We start from the raw sequence: 18065 nt of genomic DNA on the forward strand, positions 1-18065 counted from the left end.
CAAAGATTACAAACATTACACTTTTATTTTATTTGAAAATGTGAACCAGTTTTACAGTTTTGGGTAAAGCTTAGAAAACTGCTAAAGTTAAAAACAAAACTCCTCCCATCCACCGGTTGCTGATGATGTCACGTCTTTGTGAGCTCCATCACTTTGTACAGGATGCTCTTCTGTCCATAGCGCACCTGTAGTGCGTTCTGCTGCCTGCGGCTCAGTCCTACAACTGCCGCCTCATCCTCCATCAGTGCCTGGTCCTGGTCCTCAGTCTGCCCCTCCTGCCCATCTCCGTAAGAAGTCACAGTCAGACGAGCCGCCTCGTGGATCAGAAATTTCCATCCCGACTTTAATCCAGGGAGACCCTCATTCGAGAAAGCCTGGGTGATCCTTGTGTCGTCTTCATCCTCGTCTTCCTCCCATCCTTCGTTATCCTTGAACTCTGAGAACTCCTCACCTGACATGCCGAGCACCTGAATGTAAAGAAGCGTGTCCGATCATGACAATTTGTCATATATCCAGAGACTTCACACATGGATGCGACTGAACTCTTAACGCTCCCTCACCTTGAGCACAGTGTTGAGCTCCGTGTCTGTGAGGCAGCCCTGCCGGCCAAATACAAAGGCTGCTCTCTCCTCCATCATGCTACGCAGCATCTCCCACTTCTCCTCCATCAGCTGCTGGTCCAAATCGGACTGAATACCTCGAGTGCAAAAAAAAAAAGGCTTGAGAAGCAGTGAAGAAGACACCTTCTCCCTTGTGACAATGTCCACACTTCAAAAAAGGAATTTTTTTTTCAGTCCTGACAGTCACCTTGCATGGAGACTTTGTAGAGGTTGCTAATGGGGATGTCAGCAGTGTCGTTAATGTTGCTAGGATACGGCTCAGTGAAGCCATACATGTGAAGCAGTTGCCAGTTAGCCAGCTGACCATAAGTGTTGAACACCTCCTGGCCTTTAGGTATGGGCCGCACACACACCATCTTCAAACTGTCCTGATGGTGAAAAGATGACAAGAGGATTGGAGACAGGAGACTGTACAGTCAAGAGTCCATCAGTATTAAGCAGTGAGTGCTCCCTCACCAGTGTGAACTCCAGATTAGCATTGTGAGTGGACACGTGGTTGAGCATATCAGCCATGGGAACCATCATGGGAGGGTTGGCCACCTTTTCCTCTTCTTCATCCTCTTCATCAGCCTCCTCCTGTGGCTCTTGGAAACTACAAAAGGAAAGATGTATGGGCAGGAGTTACAATTGGCCTTAACGCTTTACTTCCTGCCTGTAAGACTACACTGAGGGCTGAAAAAGTCCAAGTATGTATTTCTCTTGCCCACTAACCTGTACGCCATGACAAAAGCCACCAGCTGTGTGTACAGCTCTAGTGTGTGTGTGCCTGGGTTCCAGAGGTCTGTATGTCTTGTGATGAAGGGGAGTACCACATCTGTGTATTCCCTCTGGATGTTTGCCAAGTCTGTGTCCACCGCCTCTGGAATACCTGTTCCCCTCAACATCCCCTTTCTCACCTCTTTAGACCTAAATGAAGGAGCATTCATTATTATGAGGACAGCCCAAAATGCTGAAATTTACTCTGACAGGGAAATTGAAGAATACATCTGTTAAAAGTACATAGGCAAATGCTGCTCAACTGTTTCTTACCAGAACATGGGGTGGTCCAGGGTCCGGAAGTCAGTCCAGAGAGAGAGGTAGGGCTTCCAGTTGGATTTTAGGGATGTATATTCATACAGCAGAGCCAGCAGGAGGGGGACCCAGCCTGAAGAACTCTCCAGAGATGCCTTCTCTGACAAAGTAAAAGAAAGGACCAAACAGGGATGATGCAAGCAACCCGTCTGAACAATTCCACTCTGGCTACAGAATGATCAGTGTAGTCACCTCGTGTAAGCAGGGAAGCAACCTTGGTTGTTCCTTGGTGAAGAAGAGCTGATCTGGGAATGGTAAATAAAACCTCCCCCTCCTCGATGTCATCCTTAGCTAACATGCCATACTCTGCAACTGTGCCCTCTTTACTCACAAACACCTGCAGGAGAGACGCATGCTAAAAGTGCCAGACTAATAAGGATATGGAGACATGGCAGGCACAGGAAGAGTTACTGTCACACAACTCAGGTGCTGCAGCCAGTTGATGACAACATACAGTACCTTACTGCTGAGTACCAGTCCGACTGTACCACACCACTGTAGGAAGTTCTGCAGGGGATGAAGCTCTGACCCATCATCATCATCCACCTGAGAGCAAGAGGGTCACAATGATACAAGATTAATCAGCAATATGATCAAACATGTGCTACCAAATAATATGTACTGCAGTGTATCAACTCTCTAAAACAGAGACACAAAAAACACATTCTTACTATCAAAATGGCAAGTAGCTAACTGCTGACCTTTATAGCAAGCGAAATTAAAAATTAAAGATAATTTACAGTAAGCTTAAGGACGCACTGACAGATAAATAAAGGATTATATTAGACAGGATAAGATGTGTGACAGGTTGTTATAGTTTGACAAGACGTCAACAACATCTGTAAACATTAGCTTAGCTAATAGCCAACTCTAGCTGTGGTTTAAAATAACTAGGCAAAGTCCAGGGACTAATATTTTCCGATGTTCAAGCTCAGAGGACACTAAACTTTTAATGTCCACCTTAAAGTCAAAAATAAATCTAATAATTCAAACGTCCTTTAAAACTTTTTTTCCAACAATACGTCATAAAGTTAGATTATAAACAACATGCCTCGCTAGCAGCTAGCATTCATTGTCTAAAATGTGTACGAGTAGATCATGACATTTTTGCATAAGAGCAGATTGAAAAGCAACCTTTGGTCGTTTCGCCTCTGTAGCCATTCGGATGATGAGCTAAAATTTGTCAGATGAAGGTATGTTGGGTCGCTGGAGCTAACTGTAGCACGTGGACATGCAATTTAGTATTTTGACCTGAGCGGGGACCTGTAGGAAATTAGTCGCGTGTCAACACAAGCGCCAAAGAAAATGAATGCTCGTGGAAAACTTGCTAATTCTCAGCGGAGAAGGTGATTTTATAATGTAATGTATAAATAGCCCGTCAGCCCTCAAGGGAACCCTCTAAATAATACAATTGTGTATGTAATTTCCCTCCTGTTTTGCTACTATTAAAACAGGTAGGCCAAGCTAAACGTCGCTAACGCCGACAGCCTTCATGCTGTGTAAGTACTACCTGCTGTATGTGAATGTGAATCCGCATTTCAATAGTCATTAATACCGGAAGAAACTGCAAGAAACAAAAGGTCAATAACCGGTACAGAAGTGTGGGGATAGAAATATTTTACCTTTTTTTTCTTCCGTAATGTGACAGGCTCGTTGGTCTAGGGGTATGATTCTCGCTTTGGGTGCGAGAGGTCCCGGGTTCAAATCCCGGACGAGCCCTGTTTTTTTCCCCTGATACTTTGCACAATAGATCATTAGAGCTAGCAAACAAGAGGCCCACACTGAGAATCAATAGTGAGAGGAAAAAAAGTTGATTGCATACCATGACAGTAACAATATTTAATATAATGGAGACACTCAAAAAACATGGAAAAATATTCACCTAAGTATACATCAGTGTAATTGTTATTAAAAAAATAACTTTGTTACATTACATCATGCAGATGATGGCTAAAAATTTAAAGAAATGGCTTTCCAAATGTTTCATTTCAAGGAAAGAATTTACCAAATAATTCATCCAGCAGGGCATATCTGGTCCATTGTTGAGCTGGTCCGAGTCTCCATCTCAAACCAAGGATTTAAGCTCACAGGGACCTTGAGACAGGGCCAAACCAACACGGGATTTTTGAGGCCGATATTAGGGATTTAAGACTGCTTATTGTTTTTACAAGTATTTTGATGCACAGGAAAATAGCTTGTCCAAGTATTTGAATGTTCTTTGAAAAATATTCCTCATGTTGATCCTTTTTTTGGCCATATATACACATACAGACACATAGAATTGCATACATATATTTGTGTGTGGGTGTGTGTGAGTAAGTGAATGTGAGACTAAAAAAATAGGTCTTTTGATCTTTTTGTAAATCAGCACAAGCATCCACTTGGACTCAAAGAAGAACTAACAAGATTGCTCTAAGGTGAAGGTCACTGTCACTTCATTGAGTGCATCGTACCTTCTCTGTCACTGTTCAGAAGATGGAAGTGTGGTTGTTTTTCTCTTTTCTGAAGTAGTAACCTCAGACCAGTGTGCATGACCGAGGAAAGGTGCACGTTCAGCAAGATACATTGGCGGTTCAGTGGCAGAATTCTCTCCTACTATGTCACAAGTCCCACCACAGGTCGAAAAGAGAACATTGTTTCCTCATTCATACTAGGCCCCGAGTTAATAAACTCAAATCATACACCAGACAGATGGTTTCAAAGGCTTCTGTTGGGGGAGTTCCTCTAGCATCATCCACAACATCATTTTGGGTCGCAACAATCAAAGGAATTTAATGAACATCTGTGTTTCGAACCCTCCCTCTAGGCACCAAGGTTTAGTAAGTACTCAACAACACTGTCATGTATAAAGGGATTAAATAAGAATTGTTAAGATAGATAAAAATGTAGGAAAACTTTAATCTCTTCATCTCCTCGTTAGTATAGTGGTGAGTATCCCCGCCTGTCACGCGGGAGACCGGGGTTCGATTCCCCGACGGGGAGTGGAAGTTTTTTTTTTTGTTTGTTTTGTTTTTTTTTCCCTCCACTTAAATTAAACCCCAGAACATCACTAAGTGGCAACTTATTGACAATCAGATGTAGAAAAGTTGTACAAATATGACTTTAAACATGAATAATATTTGTTATTTAGGTATACATTTGTTTATTTATGATACTACCAGATGATAATACTTTCATATTTCAGACTTTGCCTTTTAACCAATCTGTAAAGAATGAATTCAGAATGATTGTTTGTGCAAGAATGAGAATTTGTTAGTTTTGTTATATTAAATCAGGTTCAGGATTTTGGTTTGTCCTCCTCATCCATTTTACAAAATCTGTTATGATTAGTGGCAGTAGTTGTTCTTTAGCCGTCAAGTTTTTTTCTGGAAACTAGTTGCCCCTATATATCCAAAATTACATTGTATTGTAATTTTGAATTATGTATTACAAACATTCAGAAAGCCCATTTAATTGACCTCCTCTGTTTTCCTGACAGGTAAAGCTGGCCACTCTGCCAGGAACCTCTGGAGGTCTGCAGCTCCTTATACCTCCTGCAATATGACAGCAAGGTTCTGCATTTCCTCTATCTAGATCTGTGGCAGACTGATGGACAACAGCTGCTGAATTCTGAACCACGAGCTCCAACAAATCAGCTCTCCTTGGTGAGGGCTGCTGTGCAAGCATCAGGGGATTTGAGTTTTTTGGACCCAAAAGAAAAAAGGTAACTTCACGCAAGACATGTCTTTTCGTCATCTTCGTCGTCCTGTGCTTATCCGGTCATTCGTGTTTATATGGCAGCTAGAATAACAGTGATACAACAAATGGATCTTAAATTACAAATTTTGATTTCCTGCTGTTTTAGGACAGCTGTACCTTCTGGACTGCAGCAGAGTGAAACTGGAACTCAGGCACATGTTTGTGGATAGTGTTGGACCAGGACAGAGAGGCAGAAGAAGAGGAACCAGTCACATTGACCAGGATGACACCCTGGTTCTCTCCTGTGTCTCTCTCAGAGAGGTGAAGCAAAGGGTACTCCTCTTTTGCTGTGTGATGCAGTTTAGCTCAGTTTGAGGCTGCGTGTTGTGATTCTGATGTTCTAGTGTATTGCAATTGAGTGAGTTAAAAAAATGCTAAACACTTTCTCCCCGTCGGGGAATTGAACCCCGGTCTCCCGCGTGACAGGCGGGGATACTCACCACCATACTAACGAGGAGATATGTAATGTTGCCCCACCCCTCCATCTCGTCTCCTCTATATAGTTCAATCTTGAATCCTGGTAGCTGGATATAATACGGGGAGAGAAAAATGTTTCATCTAACAAGAGTTGTTTTTATTCTTGATGAAGTCAAAAAAGTAAATGTCTGGTATCTGTCTTCATTTTTTGATTGATAGTTCAACAGTGTGACACCCCAATATTTGTCTTTTATGTTGCAACCCCGTTCAGAGTTTTAACAGAAACCACCACATTGTACTGTCTAAAATCTGCTTGATCAAAGCAGTTTTAACAGTCACCAGCTTTTCAACATGAGACCTTTTAAAATATCCATTTTTGTATGAAGAAACCATCCATTCATCCATTTTCTTCCACTTATCCTGTTAAGGGTCATAGGGGGCTGGAGCCTATCCCAGCAGCCTTCAGGTGAGAGGCGGGGTTCACCCTGGACAGGTCACCAGTCCATCACAGGGCCAACACATAGAGACAGACAACCATTCACACTCACAGTCACACCTACAGTCAATTTAGAGTATCAATCAGCCTCGTCCCCTCTTGATGTCTTTGGACTGTGGGAGGAAGCTGGAGTACCTGAGAGAACCCACACAGGAACAGGGAGAACAACAACACCCTGTGCTGGAGCCCAGAACCTTCTTACTGTGAGGCGACAGCGCCAACCACTGCACCACTGTGCCGCCCTGTATGAAGAAACATCATTTCAATGTGAGGTGAACAAAAAACCTTTTTCACTACAATAAATTTCTATCCAGATACTTGGACAGACAGTCCACGCCTTTACTTGAAAGGTTTACAAACTTTTGTCTGAACAGTGTCACAGCTCTTGTCAGTCAGATGTATTTGTCTTTTTAATATTAATGTTTACTTGGCTATTTATGTTTCATAATGGATGACAAGCTTTGTCCTGACTGGGATTTGAACCCAAGTCGACACAATAACTGCTGAGATTTAAAAACAAACAAAAAAACAAACCTGCTGCAATCTGATTGCTGTTATCATGTTACAGGTAGGTGGTGTCACAGCAAAGAGGTAGCATGGCTGTCTAGCAACCTAAGGGTCGGGTGTTTGATCCTCACTTCCCCGTTGACCATGTTTAAGTGTCCTTGAACAAGATACTGAACCCCTAATTGCTCCTGATGGCCCTGCAACGGACCCACAATCCATCCAGGGTGAACCCAGCCTCTCAACCAATGTCAGCTGGGATAGGCTCCAGAGTGCATCTGAAGGCTGCTATTCTAATTTTGTAGACTGTAAGGAAAAAAATAATAAGGTTAATAGATCTGAATTAAGTTCTTAATGATGTGCGCTGTTTGTGTGTGTGTGTCAGTCTGAATGAAAAAAATGTGCATCGTTGTGTTTCCGCCCGGTTTCGAACCGGGGACCTTTCGCGTGTTAGGCGAACGTGATAACCACTACACTACGGAAACCTGCATGAAATGGTGTGGTTCTTGGTAAAAGTATTTAGCTCAGGGTGAAAACATGTAGGCGAATTGGGTACAGCTAAATACTGTAATTTGTCTGTCAGGACAGAATGAAAAGATGAGTGCATATGAGCTTCCGCTCGGTTTCGAACCAGATACTTTTCGCGTGTGGAGCGAATGTGATTACCACTATATAATGGAAAATTGCTAAAAAATGAAGACGTCATTTCCAATTTCAGTGATAATGTCAAAATACGTGGGAGTGTTTCCTCGGCTTGAAATGATCAATAAGTGTTTCCGCCCGGTTTCGAACCGGGGACCTTTCGCGTGTGAGGCGAACGTGATAACCACTACACTACGGAAACTTACGATAAGAAAAGTCGGTCATTTCTAACTAAATATCAACATTTGTCCATTTAGCGCTACGTTAGGAAATATATATCGTTTGTCTGACTGCCAAACAAAAACGGCCGCTGTAAAAGTATTACCAACCGGTAATGATCCGGGGACCTTTGGAGAGGCGAACTTGATAACCGCTTCCTTATGGAAAGTTGCAGTAACGGTATATGTCATGTCGGGACAAGTTGATAAAGTCAACCATGTGAGCGTAGATGTAGTTAAGAATGTGGAGTTGTTTGCCAAATCGAAACGCTCGCTGCAAAAAGTGTTTCCGCCCGGTTTCGAACCGGGGACCTTTCGCGTGTGAGGCGAACGTGATAACCACTACACTACGGAAACTCGTGTGTATAGGATGACGTCATAGCGAGCTAGACAACCGCGTTCCCCTCATCTGTAGCACTAGACACAGGGTCTGAAGGGAGGAAGGATGGGGGGGGGGGGATCTTCTGCCAGCCAGGTGTCATTTACTAGCATTCACTGACCCAAAAGGTTTGGGAAAACTCTTGTTGAACTTCTCACACCTTTGTCAAACCCTACCTACCTATCTATCCCTTGTTTGTCCCTAGCTTCAATATTCCAACCGTAGACTTACATTGACAGAAAAACGCCAACATTTTGGGAAATTTACTGACTGTCCATCATCTTCGGAGGCAGGCAGTCAGACAAATCCACCACTCACCTATGTGCTGCATTCGTGCCCCTCAGAGACCAGCTGACTGCTAGTGTGCTTCATGCAATGAACAATAGTAAATGAAACGTGTTAGAGAGGACGTTTGGCCTTGATTTCAACTCTCAATTAAAAACCAACCATTCTTGCTATAAGACTTAATCTGTTCTTCTCTTCTCGACAGTTGGAAAGGGGTTCAACTCCCTGCGTTGTCCACACTACAAAAAGGCATTATTTACCACAGCTAGAAATAACATTGATAAGCATTATTTTATTTTCCTTAGATCCTCCTGGAAATAATAATGTCTTGCACTCACTTTATGTTGTAAATAAACTCTGAAAGTTGGGAATATTGCTTGAATCCAGGGGTCAAAGGGCCTCCATTGGGTCCACAGGGAGTCTGGCTATCAGGCCACCTTGACTACAGGGTAGCAAGGCCACCAGCACATGGGGAGCCCTGGTCTAGCTGATGGTGCCAGGGAGGGTGGCATGGGTGAAACAGGGAGGTACAGCTAACCTAGCTACCAACCTGGCGAAAGTTCCTCACAAGTAAACATGTTGTATCTTCTGTTGTAATTGATTTTAAAAATGCAACAGAAGGAAGTTAACGTTTCCCATCCAAAAAAAATTGCATAATATACAATTTCATGTCTATATTAAATGCTGTTGCTAATGAAAGCTTTCTTTCCCTAAATGCCAGAAAAAGACGCTGGAGACTGTGGAGGTACTCACACACAAGTGGGATGGGGTTCAGCTCTTCAAGCTTGTAAATACGGCATCATGTACCACAGGTAGGAATAAGTACCCACATATCGTAGCCAACTGTTGTACTGCACATGTTTTACATCTTAATTTCGCGCCTCCACCTCTGGGGTCGCCATGGCAACATATAAACATACCACCCTTACCAGTTGCAGATACACAGTTACCTTCTCCGACTCATACTGATGTAAATTAATATTCCTTGTGTATTCCGAAACAAGGCTTTCACTATAGTTACACCAATAATATCTGCAGATTTTGGACTTGTCTGAGTACTTGGACTTATCTAATTCATCACGCATTACGCATGAGGCTAAAATGGACCCGCGCTATTGTGGTTCGGGAACTTTTTTTTTTTTTAGCCGTGTGTTACATTGAGAGGAGGCGAACGCAGAGGCTCACGGGAGACAGCAGAAGCTGATGGAGTTCACCTTCAGGCAGGTGTTCTCGCAGTTGCTATTTTATGCAATAACTCAGCTGTTTTAGAATGTGTTTTTCAAAACTTTTTCGTGCTCGCTCGCTGTTTTTCCTCTGTCGGCCACTGGGAGGTGTTGTTCATCCCAATATATTTTTGGCTTTCCTCATGCCACATCAGCATTCCAAGAGTTTGGAGCCAGCTGTTATAAGAGTATTATATCGGCTCGTTGGTCTAGGGGTATGATTCTCGCTTTGGGTGCGAGAGGTCCCGGGTTCAAATCCCGGACGAGCCCTGCTTTTAATCAATGAGTAAGTGTATACACACGGTATCCAGAGATCATAGTTTTGGCATGCACAATATCACAACTACTGTTACAAATCAGAAAACAATGAATGTTAGTCAGGGAAACACAATAGTCAGTTGTAGGTAAAAGTGTTGACCAAAGCAGCAAGACAGTGCAATTCACTTCTTAGCTGGACAAGTAACTTGTCAGCTGCAAAGACTCTTGAAACCGAATGAAAAGAAGCCAACCACATTTGACCTGCTGTTTTTATATTTATACACGTTATTGGAGTCAGTGGACGTGGATCATTAACACAGAACTTTGATCTATGATGAAACATGCGAAATGACAATTCACAAACAAATCTCTGGTCGGACGATGTGTCATATCCTATGTGTGATTTTTTTTTTTTTCAAGGCTGTCAGGCAGATGATCATTAAATTATGACCAAAACTGCACATTTGATTTTATTTTTTAAAACTTGTGCATGTAAGTTTATGCTTGAGTGTGTGAGGAAAGTCGAGAAGGCACTTCTCTGAGGGAGAATGTTTTCAGGGTCCTCTTGCCCAGTCCTGCACAGTCAGAGTCACCGTTTGTGACCACTAGAGGGTGCTGTTGAACTAGAACAGAACCTAAAATTGCCACATCACCAGTTTTTGCAGAGTTTCAGCCCAGGCCTGAACATCACCAAAGAGCAGATGTTAGGACTTGATAGTGTAGGCTCGTTGGTCTAGGGGTATGATTCTCGCTTAGGGTGCGAGAGGTCCCGGGTTCAAATCCCGGACGAGCCCTGCTTTTTTTCCTTTTTGGGAGTCACAGAAAACTGAGATGCCGTTAAAAATTGCAAAGGTTGTAGGTCATGAATTTTGAGAGACTGCAACTATAGGAACATTACACAAGTGTTACAGTTGATCAGAACTGGAACTCCCTCCCTCCTGACATCAGAAACACTGACTCCGTTGATACCTTCAAAAAACATCTCAAAACTCACCTTTTTAGACAGGCGTATGGCTGAATGCCCTCTTCTGTGCTCTGCTAGAGACTTGTGTTGTTGTTGTCCTTTTAAATTGTGCATGTCTTATTGTTTTTTAAACTGTTGTACGGCGACCTTGAGTGTCTTGAAAGGCGCCTTATAAATAAAATGTATTATTATTATTATTATTTAGAACTTAGAGCAAATTTCTAGTGTTTTTTTTTCTCTGTATATAATGCTGTCATCATCCAGCCATAATGTAGCAAAATCAAGATACTTTACTTTTATAGTTACTGCTATGGTGCACATTCAGGTTTGCAACATAAAATCATGCTTCTCACTGGACGAAATACTTCACTATGGATGTTCTGAACAGCTAGTCACAGATGAGATACTTGGGATCAGATGATGCATAATAATAATAGCAATAATACATTCATGCAGTATATAATTGTATAGCACTGAGAATATGGCCAGCATGACTACATGTACATGGAGAAAAAAGATATGTTCATAATAATTTGTTCATGTTTTTACCCAAAATAGCAGTTATCCTGCCAGAAAAATTTAAAACATGTTTCCTTTCCCGCATGTAAAAAAAAACAAAAAACAAAAAAACCCTAATCCTACCTAATCATAACATGTTTCAGTTTCCAGATCAGCAACACATTCATAATCTATCAGGAACAAAATATTGTGGAATTATGAATTGGCAATCTGTTTGTTTTTTTTATTCTGTGGTTGCTTTGATCTGTCCTGTACTCACCTCACCAATTGCACATCTGTCCATCCTGGGAGAAAGATCCCTCCTCTGTAACTCCCCATGAGGTTTCCCCTTTTAAAAAACCTGGTGATAGTTATTTTTTTTTAAAATTATAGGGCGATCATACGTTTTTTTAAGCATATGTTGTCTTTAATTTATCAGTAACTAACTATAGCGCTCAGATAAATCCTAAAAAAATCAGCAAAATGTTAACAGACCCTGCTTTAGGTTTTCCCTTACTTTCTCCCCTTGTCTATCAGATGAAACACCCAATTTATTCACTGAAAAAAAGAGCTGCGGAACACATTGTAAATTTGTTCCCGCACGGAGATTTTATGGTGACACACGCGACGCGACACATGCCTGTTGTCGACTTCCGACCGGGTAGTCAACATTACAGTATGGTGACAGTTTCGTACATGAGTTGTTAAACAACAGCGACATTAACATGGAGATGTTTGGAGGCGAGTTTTGTAACATGACTCCTCAGGAATTGGCGGCTCCCGTCGACACTGTAGCGGTGAGTTGAACGGAGATAGGGACCGAAATGTTCACGCACAAACACACGCCACGAGTGGAGAGACTAGCATGTTGGTGGAGGCAACACAGAGAAACAAATCAACACCAAACACACCGCAGACAGATTAATAGGATTATAAACTCCAGCGAATGTGTTTCTAAAGCTTTTATTGGCATTTTTCATCTTTTTGGTCCGTGGAAGCCTCTATTCCTGATATTGCCTTTCTTAACTTTGGCAAACACAAACCCTCAGCTCCGATGATTTCTCCTCCGTTGCAAAATGCATCGTGTTTACCTTGAAGCTGCTGTCCTGTCAGCTTCTCTAGGGGTCCTGCAGGGGCTTCGTTCCTGCGAGACCTTCTCCTGTCACAGCACATTTTGTTTGGGTGCTGATGAGTCGCCCTTGCTGTCATCTGGGCTTTCTTTCTTTTCTAAAGGACAGAAAGAGCAACACTTGTAAGCCTTATGATGGTCTGTTTGTATTCCTCCTGTTAATTGGCCTTTACCGACTGAACACACATGGACTTTCATAATGGGCTTCTAGCGGCAGTTGTAAATCAGAAATCGATTCATAGGCTCCACATTTTGCAGAATTCAAAGTCGAGTAGATCGTACACTGGCTGCACGTGTGCTTTAGGGTTGATTTTAGATTCATTTTCAAATGTGTCATGGTCTGACCCTATAACACCAAGATCAACTGCTTTCCCAGGACTAACCAGTCGTACCAATACCGCTGCATTTTTACCTTCTCTTCCCAACATTCACACTGACCTTGATACCATTCACGTTTTTTTTTTCACTCAACCGGTTATTTGTACAGAAACTGAGGAAATGGAGTTTCTCCAAAACTTTTGACTGTGATGCATAATCAGATTTATCGTGATGAAAAATGTGATGTAATTATTTTCTCTATTTTGTTTATTCATCAGGAAAAATGGAAGCTGTTGCCAGCCTTCTTGAAGGTAACAAGACACACCTGCATCTACTATACAAGCGTGTGTCCTTCACATGCCACGGAGTTGTCTTGATCCACCTTGTGTGGGATCTAGTAGTGGGTGATTGTGACATAAATCTTTTGTAGATCGTTTTATGTTATAAGTGAAATGGCTCAAAAAATTAGCTGGGAAACTTTAAATAGCTTAAATCGCTAAGGCTCAGTTTACGATTGAGTGAAAGTTGTCCGAATGATTTAAAATTAATTCTTCAAATGGAAGAAAAAAATTAAACGCGCTGATCTATAATTTCCAAAGTAACACACTTAAATTGTTGATCCTTGACCAACAGTAAAACATTTAATATTAATTGGCACAAGTGGGTGCTGATCAGTCCTGTTCTTGTGAACATGATAGCTCACTAATGTCTTGGGGGAATTTCTTCAGGTTTGGGGCAAATGTGCACTTGGACTCCAGGACGAACTTATGAGATGTTGATGGTCAAGATTTCACACAAATCTCTTTTGGCATGTTTGCTTTATTTTGCTACTGGAAAGGCTCAACGTGCTCTGTACTACTGTAGCAGATCTGCAGCAGCCTGAAGAATCTGAGGTTTTTTTTTCAGTTGATTGAACTTGTAGGAATCAACTTGTGTCCATGATCAACAACCAGTTCATGAAGCCACCGGTTTCTCCTTTCATCAACATGTTTTTCATAATGATTTCACCATACAGATCAGATAATGAATGATATGTTTGATTTAACCCCCCAAAAAAAAATCATGACACTTATGTGAAGTCCCTTTCACTGACGGTGACATGGTGGAGGTGATGAATGCAGTTGAGCACCTCGGCAATCTTTTCTGAGCAGTCGCACAATCTGTTTTGCAGGTGAAAGGGCTGGTGAAGCAGCACATCGACTCGTTCAACTATTTCATCAATGTGGAGGTAAAGTAGAACTCAGAGTGGAGTGTGTGTTGATTGTGACTGGTCTGCATGTAAAATACCGGCGTCTTGTTCTACAGATTAAGAAAATCATGAAAGCTAATGAGAAGATCACAAGTGATGCTGATCCGATGTGGTACATCAAGTAAGTCATGTGATCTTTAACGGCGCTCTTTGAAGCAATAAATACAGACGTCACAGCTTCAAGATTCAGTTCATGTCAGGATTCATATGGTCATGTAAAACCCGGAAACGCCACGATGTTTTTGAAATAGCCATTTCTAGTCCTCGGAAACTTTTTTTGAAAAACAGATGCCAGGTAAATTTTGCGACGGGTTTTTCTGTTAACTTTTCCTTTTCAAAAGCTTTCGATGAATATGTGAGCGATTTTTTTTTTTTTTTTACATGGAAGAAGTCCTTGAAATGTTGCTGTTTAAATATGAACCCTGTTAAACTGCATGTTGTATTTCCAGATACCTCAATATCTATGTTGGCATGCCGGATGTTGAAGAGAGCTTCAACGTAACCCGACCCGTCTCTCCTCATGAGGTGAGCTCTCCTGCTGCAGAGTAATAAGAGGATTAAGTTTTGACTCTTCGGTCGTGTTGTTTTTGTATCTTTAGATATTGTTTGCTTACAGATTGACATTTCTCTTAAATTAATGACTGAAAATTCACCTAAAGTTACTAAATATTATCCCCAATTTTGATAATAAAGTGAACAAAACTACATGTTTTCTTTTCTCAGCCCATCAGAGCTTTGTTTCTTATGGATCAAATAATCGATGAATCACTCAAAGTAATTATTTGGTTGATTTTTTTTTTTTGTCTGATAACTCAATTGATAATCAACTATTGAGTCACTACACGTCTAATGGGGATGTTTGGGTGAAATATCTAAATCTTAATCTTTCAATATCCTCCGGCCCTTGAGACGGGTTCAGTTAGCAAAGCATGAAGTAACTTATCAGGTCCAGATGTCAGAACATTTTCCTTCATTGATATTCCCACCAGTGTCGTCTCAGAGACATGACCTACTCTGCACCCATCACAGTGGACATAGAGTACACCCGTGGAAGTCAGAGAATCATTCGCAACGCCCTGCCCATCGGAAGGTCCATGAGTTTGTCTTTCTGAGTCTCACACTCTTACATTTCTAGACATTCATAGGACAAAATAAATCAGTGTGAAATTCAACTTTACTTTCTTTGGCCAACATGCCATCACCAAAATAATCCATCATCTCATCATGATTAAGTTGTAGTTATTTATGTATCACTGTTTCTCAGGATGCCAATCATGCTGCGGAGCTCCAACTGTGTTCTCACAGGAAAGACACCCATGGAGTTTTCTAAACTCAACGAGTGTCCTCTGGATCCAGGTACTGCATCAGGAAACAGTTGCTTTCAAATAGCTGCGACACTTGAACCTCAAGATTGGCATGGAATTAAAGCAAGTCTCTGTATTTGAGGAAAAGTCACGCTGTTCATACATGGGTGGTTTAAAGTTGTTTTGTTCTACAGGGGGCTACTTCATCGTAAAAGGTCAAGAGAAAGTCATTCTGATCCAGGAACAGCTGTCAAAGAATCGAATCATCGTGGAGCAGGACAGGAAAGGTGCAGTCGGAGCCTCAGTTACCAGGTGCTGCAGCAACCACCATTCATCCCCTCACTGCAATGATAAGATTATTAGTCTAAGTCAAACAAGCTCTTAAAGTGTAGCCTTACAGTCTAACCTTTGTCTCTAATAATCTATATTCAAAATCACAAGGTTTTAGATGTAGATACGAGGTACAGGGCTCCTGCAGGTCTTAAATTTGATCCAGAATGAGTTTTGGTCTCGAAATGATTTTTTTTAAGTCTCAAAAACAGAGGATTCGGGAGTTAGTTCTGTGTTGCCAGAACTACTCTGAATCACATTAGGTGTGTTTAAGGGAAACGTCTGTAGTAGTCTCTACCAGTTCGCTTGCAATGTGAATGGAATTAAATCAACACTTGACTATCAGGCAGTGACTTTGCAGCCTCTGGTGAGTTTATCAGAGACCACTCAGCTAGCACTTGCATGGCTGGTAATCAAGAACGACAGTTTGAATCTTTTTGTCTGGATGACTGTGAAGTAGGTCTTAATTTGTATGAAAAATGTCCGTGAAAGTCTTCTGTTTAACCAGTTTAAAGGTCACCTAGAATGAAAATCATCATTTTCGTGTTTTTGGTGTTTATTCAACGTCCCCCAGTTGTGGGGAATACACACGAAGTGTGAGGCAGTGTCATAACCTCTGTTTTAAGTATCTCCCCTTCTTTGAATCGCCGTGGGAAAATGGACCAATGCGTTTTTGGCTGAAGTGTTGCGTCACCCCCCCCCACACACACACACACACACACACACACTGAACCCACCCCTTTCACACACGCCCCTTCGACATATTTCGGGAGGGGGCGATTATGCGAGCGAGCCGAGTGAGTGCAGCTCTCTCGTGTCGCTCGCTCGCGCGACACAAACTGGAGACTGCAGCAGCAGCACTGACTGACTGAGCAGATTGACTGAATGAATGGCCTCGATAGAATTGAGACCTTTGTTTTATCTGCGCTGTCTATCGCTAGCTGGCCTGGCTTGGCTTGAGGGGGAAGGAATCTCGCCAGCCAGCCAGGCTACCAAGGGGCCAGGCCACCGGGAAAACTCCCGGTTGTCCCGACGGCCACCCCGCCTCTGCATATACGTCTGGATCAGCAAATGGGCCGTGGCTCCTTGGTATCTTATCACACGAATGTTGTTGTATGATATGGAATGTTGTCAATTGACAGCAGCAGTCACAGTTAGCACCGGCGACAGTTAGCCGAGAAAGTGGGAGCACTTTTTTTTCAGTGACAGTGAGGGCAGCCAATCACCGAGTAGTAGTTAAATGAGGTTGCCAGATAAACAACGGCAACCGATCGCCATCAACTCATGCACTTGCATAAATAAGGAGGTTGCCAGATAAGGTCAGAAACGACCCCAATAGGGACAAACGACGCATTCTAAACCCAACATGGTAACATAGCTGTTTCAGAGAGCCTTTTAGGAAGCTTCTGAGCCATTACAGACCCAACCATTTTTTGTGGGGTTACATATCACACCACAGAACAAGAATGAACACCCTGTTCAACCTCTCTATGGCACCTTTAAACCTGCAGGAAGCTTGGACAAAGCACCTACCTCATAAAACTGCTCCCAGCTGTGGCTGCCCATGTTTCTGGTGTACATTTTCTCAAAGCACACGAATGGGTTAAATACAGAGCCCTCAGGAATTAATGAAGTATCTAAAATGTTTCCTCATCTCTTCATACGTACATAAGTGTTGGAAATGACAGAATGTTGACATGTAGGAATGACTCTCCCAGCCTGAATTCTCTTTGCTCTGACTTTGTCGTCTTGCCTCTTAATTCCAGCTCCACTCATGAGAAGAAAAGCAGAACTAACATCATTGTTAAACAAGGCCGATTCTACCTGAAACACAACACGCTGTCAGAGGACGCGCCCATCGCCATCATATTCAAGGTGTGTGTTCCGGATGACTGTTAGTTCTGCCTCAGCTGAGGCTCAGAGCCCAGTAGAGGGCGCTGCGAGACAAGTGGATGATGATGGAGGAAGCTGTAAGACTGTCAGAGGCTCAGGCACAAGTTTCTCTTAAGCTTAACTTTTTCTTTGACTTTTCACTGAACCTTTCTGCAGTAGTTGATTTCACACTATAGTAATAATAATCTATTCACTGAAAAGTTTTCCCGGTGCTGTGTGAACGAGGTAGTTTCAGTTATTGTTCATCAGGTTAATTTTGATGTTGCCTTTTGTTCTCCATGAAAATGTCAGTTTGCCAGCTGGCATCATTAACTTCTCTACCCTCTGAGAACAACGTGTCAAACGTGAACATCGAGTGTTTGGAGCAGAAGTCATTATCCTCAGGAGTCCATGTGTGTACTCGCACTGTTTGCTGTGCTCCTCTATATCCTGGGCAAGCACCAACCTCCGATCTGGTTCGGGACAAGTTGATCAGTTCCCACAGCTTCACATTTCCATAAGCAAATGTCAGACAACCTTATGACTCCCA

General features: G+C 42.3%; 2 protein-coding genes and 8 non-coding genes across 18 annotated transcripts in view; 5 read left to right on the plus strand and 5 right to left on the minus strand.

The window, feature by feature from the left end:
- Positions 1-4: 4 nt before the first annotated feature.
- Positions 5-9214, minus strand: setd6 (SET domain containing 6, protein lysine methyltransferase). 5 transcript variants are annotated; one of them, XM_086208711.1, is made up of 12 exons: positions 9124-9214; positions 6478-6584; positions 3697-3785; positions 3314-3472; positions 2151-2237; positions 1884-2028; positions 1650-1791; positions 1332-1526; positions 1077-1212; positions 808-988; positions 561-697; positions 6-467 (listed from the first exon to the last, which is right to left on the minus strand). In XM_086208711.1, the coding sequence occupies exons 6-12, from the start codon at positions 1987-1989 to the stop codon at positions 129-131; spliced, it is 1236 nt and encodes a 411-aa protein (XP_086064837.1). In that variant the 5' UTR covers positions 1990-2028; positions 2151-2237; positions 3314-3472; positions 3697-3785; positions 6478-6584; positions 9124-9214; the 3' UTR covers positions 6-128. The 5 variants fall into 5 exon arrangements, with proteins under 5 accessions (XP_086064840.1, XP_086064836.1, XP_086064837.1 ...); XM_086208714.1 differs by having other exon boundaries at positions 5-467; positions 1650-1786; positions 3314-3785; XM_086208712.1 differs by lacking the exon at positions 6478-6584 and having other exon boundaries at positions 9124-9150.
- The window catches only part of polr3b (polymerase (RNA) III (DNA directed) polypeptide B), a 31568-nt gene continuing 16486 nt past the window's right edge, over positions 2984-18065 (plus strand). For 2 of the 5 annotated variants that reach the window (XM_086208705.1, XM_086208709.1), the window contains exons 1-9: positions 11922-12110; positions 13039-13071; positions 13932-13988; positions 14066-14130; positions 14459-14534; positions 14999-15099; positions 15274-15365; positions 15508-15625; positions 17410-17518. In XM_086208705.1, coding sequence (XP_086064831.1) covers positions 12039-12110; positions 13039-13071; positions 13932-13988; positions 14066-14130; positions 14459-14534; positions 14999-15099; positions 15274-15365; positions 15508-15625; positions 17410-17518 — 723 coding nt within the window. In that variant the 5' untranslated portion in view covers positions 11922-12038. Of the gene's footprint in view, positions 3038-3145; positions 3191-5169; positions 5395-5535; positions 5691-9091; positions 9183-11921; positions 12111-13038; positions 13072-13931; positions 13989-14065; positions 14131-14458; positions 14535-14998; positions 15100-15273; positions 15366-15507; positions 15626-17409; positions 17519-18065 lie in introns of those variants that run through there. The other 3 variants (XM_086208706.1, XM_086208707.1, XM_086208708.1) reach the window with 3 other exon arrangements.
- On the plus strand, positions 3339-3410 carry trnap-ugg (transfer RNA proline (anticodon UGG)). Its single transcript has one exon. It is a non-coding gene; the product is annotated as a tRNA-Pro (tRNA).
- Positions 4602-4673, plus strand: trnad-guc (transfer RNA aspartic acid (anticodon GUC)). The gene has a single exon. It is a non-coding gene; the product is annotated as a tRNA-Asp (tRNA).
- trnad-guc (transfer RNA aspartic acid (anticodon GUC)) lies at positions 5815-5886 on the minus strand. Its single transcript has one exon. It is a non-coding gene; the product is annotated as a tRNA-Asp (tRNA).
- On the minus strand, positions 7259-7331 carry trnav-aac (transfer RNA valine (anticodon AAC)). Its single transcript has one exon. It is a non-coding gene; the product is annotated as a tRNA-Val (tRNA).
- On the minus strand, positions 7618-7690 carry trnav-cac (transfer RNA valine (anticodon CAC)). The gene has a single exon. It is a non-coding gene; the product is annotated as a tRNA-Val (tRNA).
- Positions 7991-8063, minus strand: trnav-cac (transfer RNA valine (anticodon CAC)). The gene has a single exon. It is a non-coding gene; the product is annotated as a tRNA-Val (tRNA).
- Positions 9792-9863, plus strand: trnap-ugg (transfer RNA proline (anticodon UGG)). The gene has a single exon. It is a non-coding gene; the product is annotated as a tRNA-Pro (tRNA).
- On the plus strand, positions 10574-10645 carry trnap-agg (transfer RNA proline (anticodon AGG)). The gene has a single exon. It is a non-coding gene; the product is annotated as a tRNA-Pro (tRNA).

This window comes from Aulostomus chinensis, chromosome 7, assembly GCF_037954235.1.
Source record: "Aulostomus chinensis isolate RoL2024-O1b breed Wild chromosome 7, RoL_Achi_v1.0, whole genome shotgun sequence".
NCBI classification, from domain to species: Eukaryota; Metazoa; Chordata; class Actinopteri; order Syngnathiformes; family Aulostomidae; genus Aulostomus; species Aulostomus chinensis.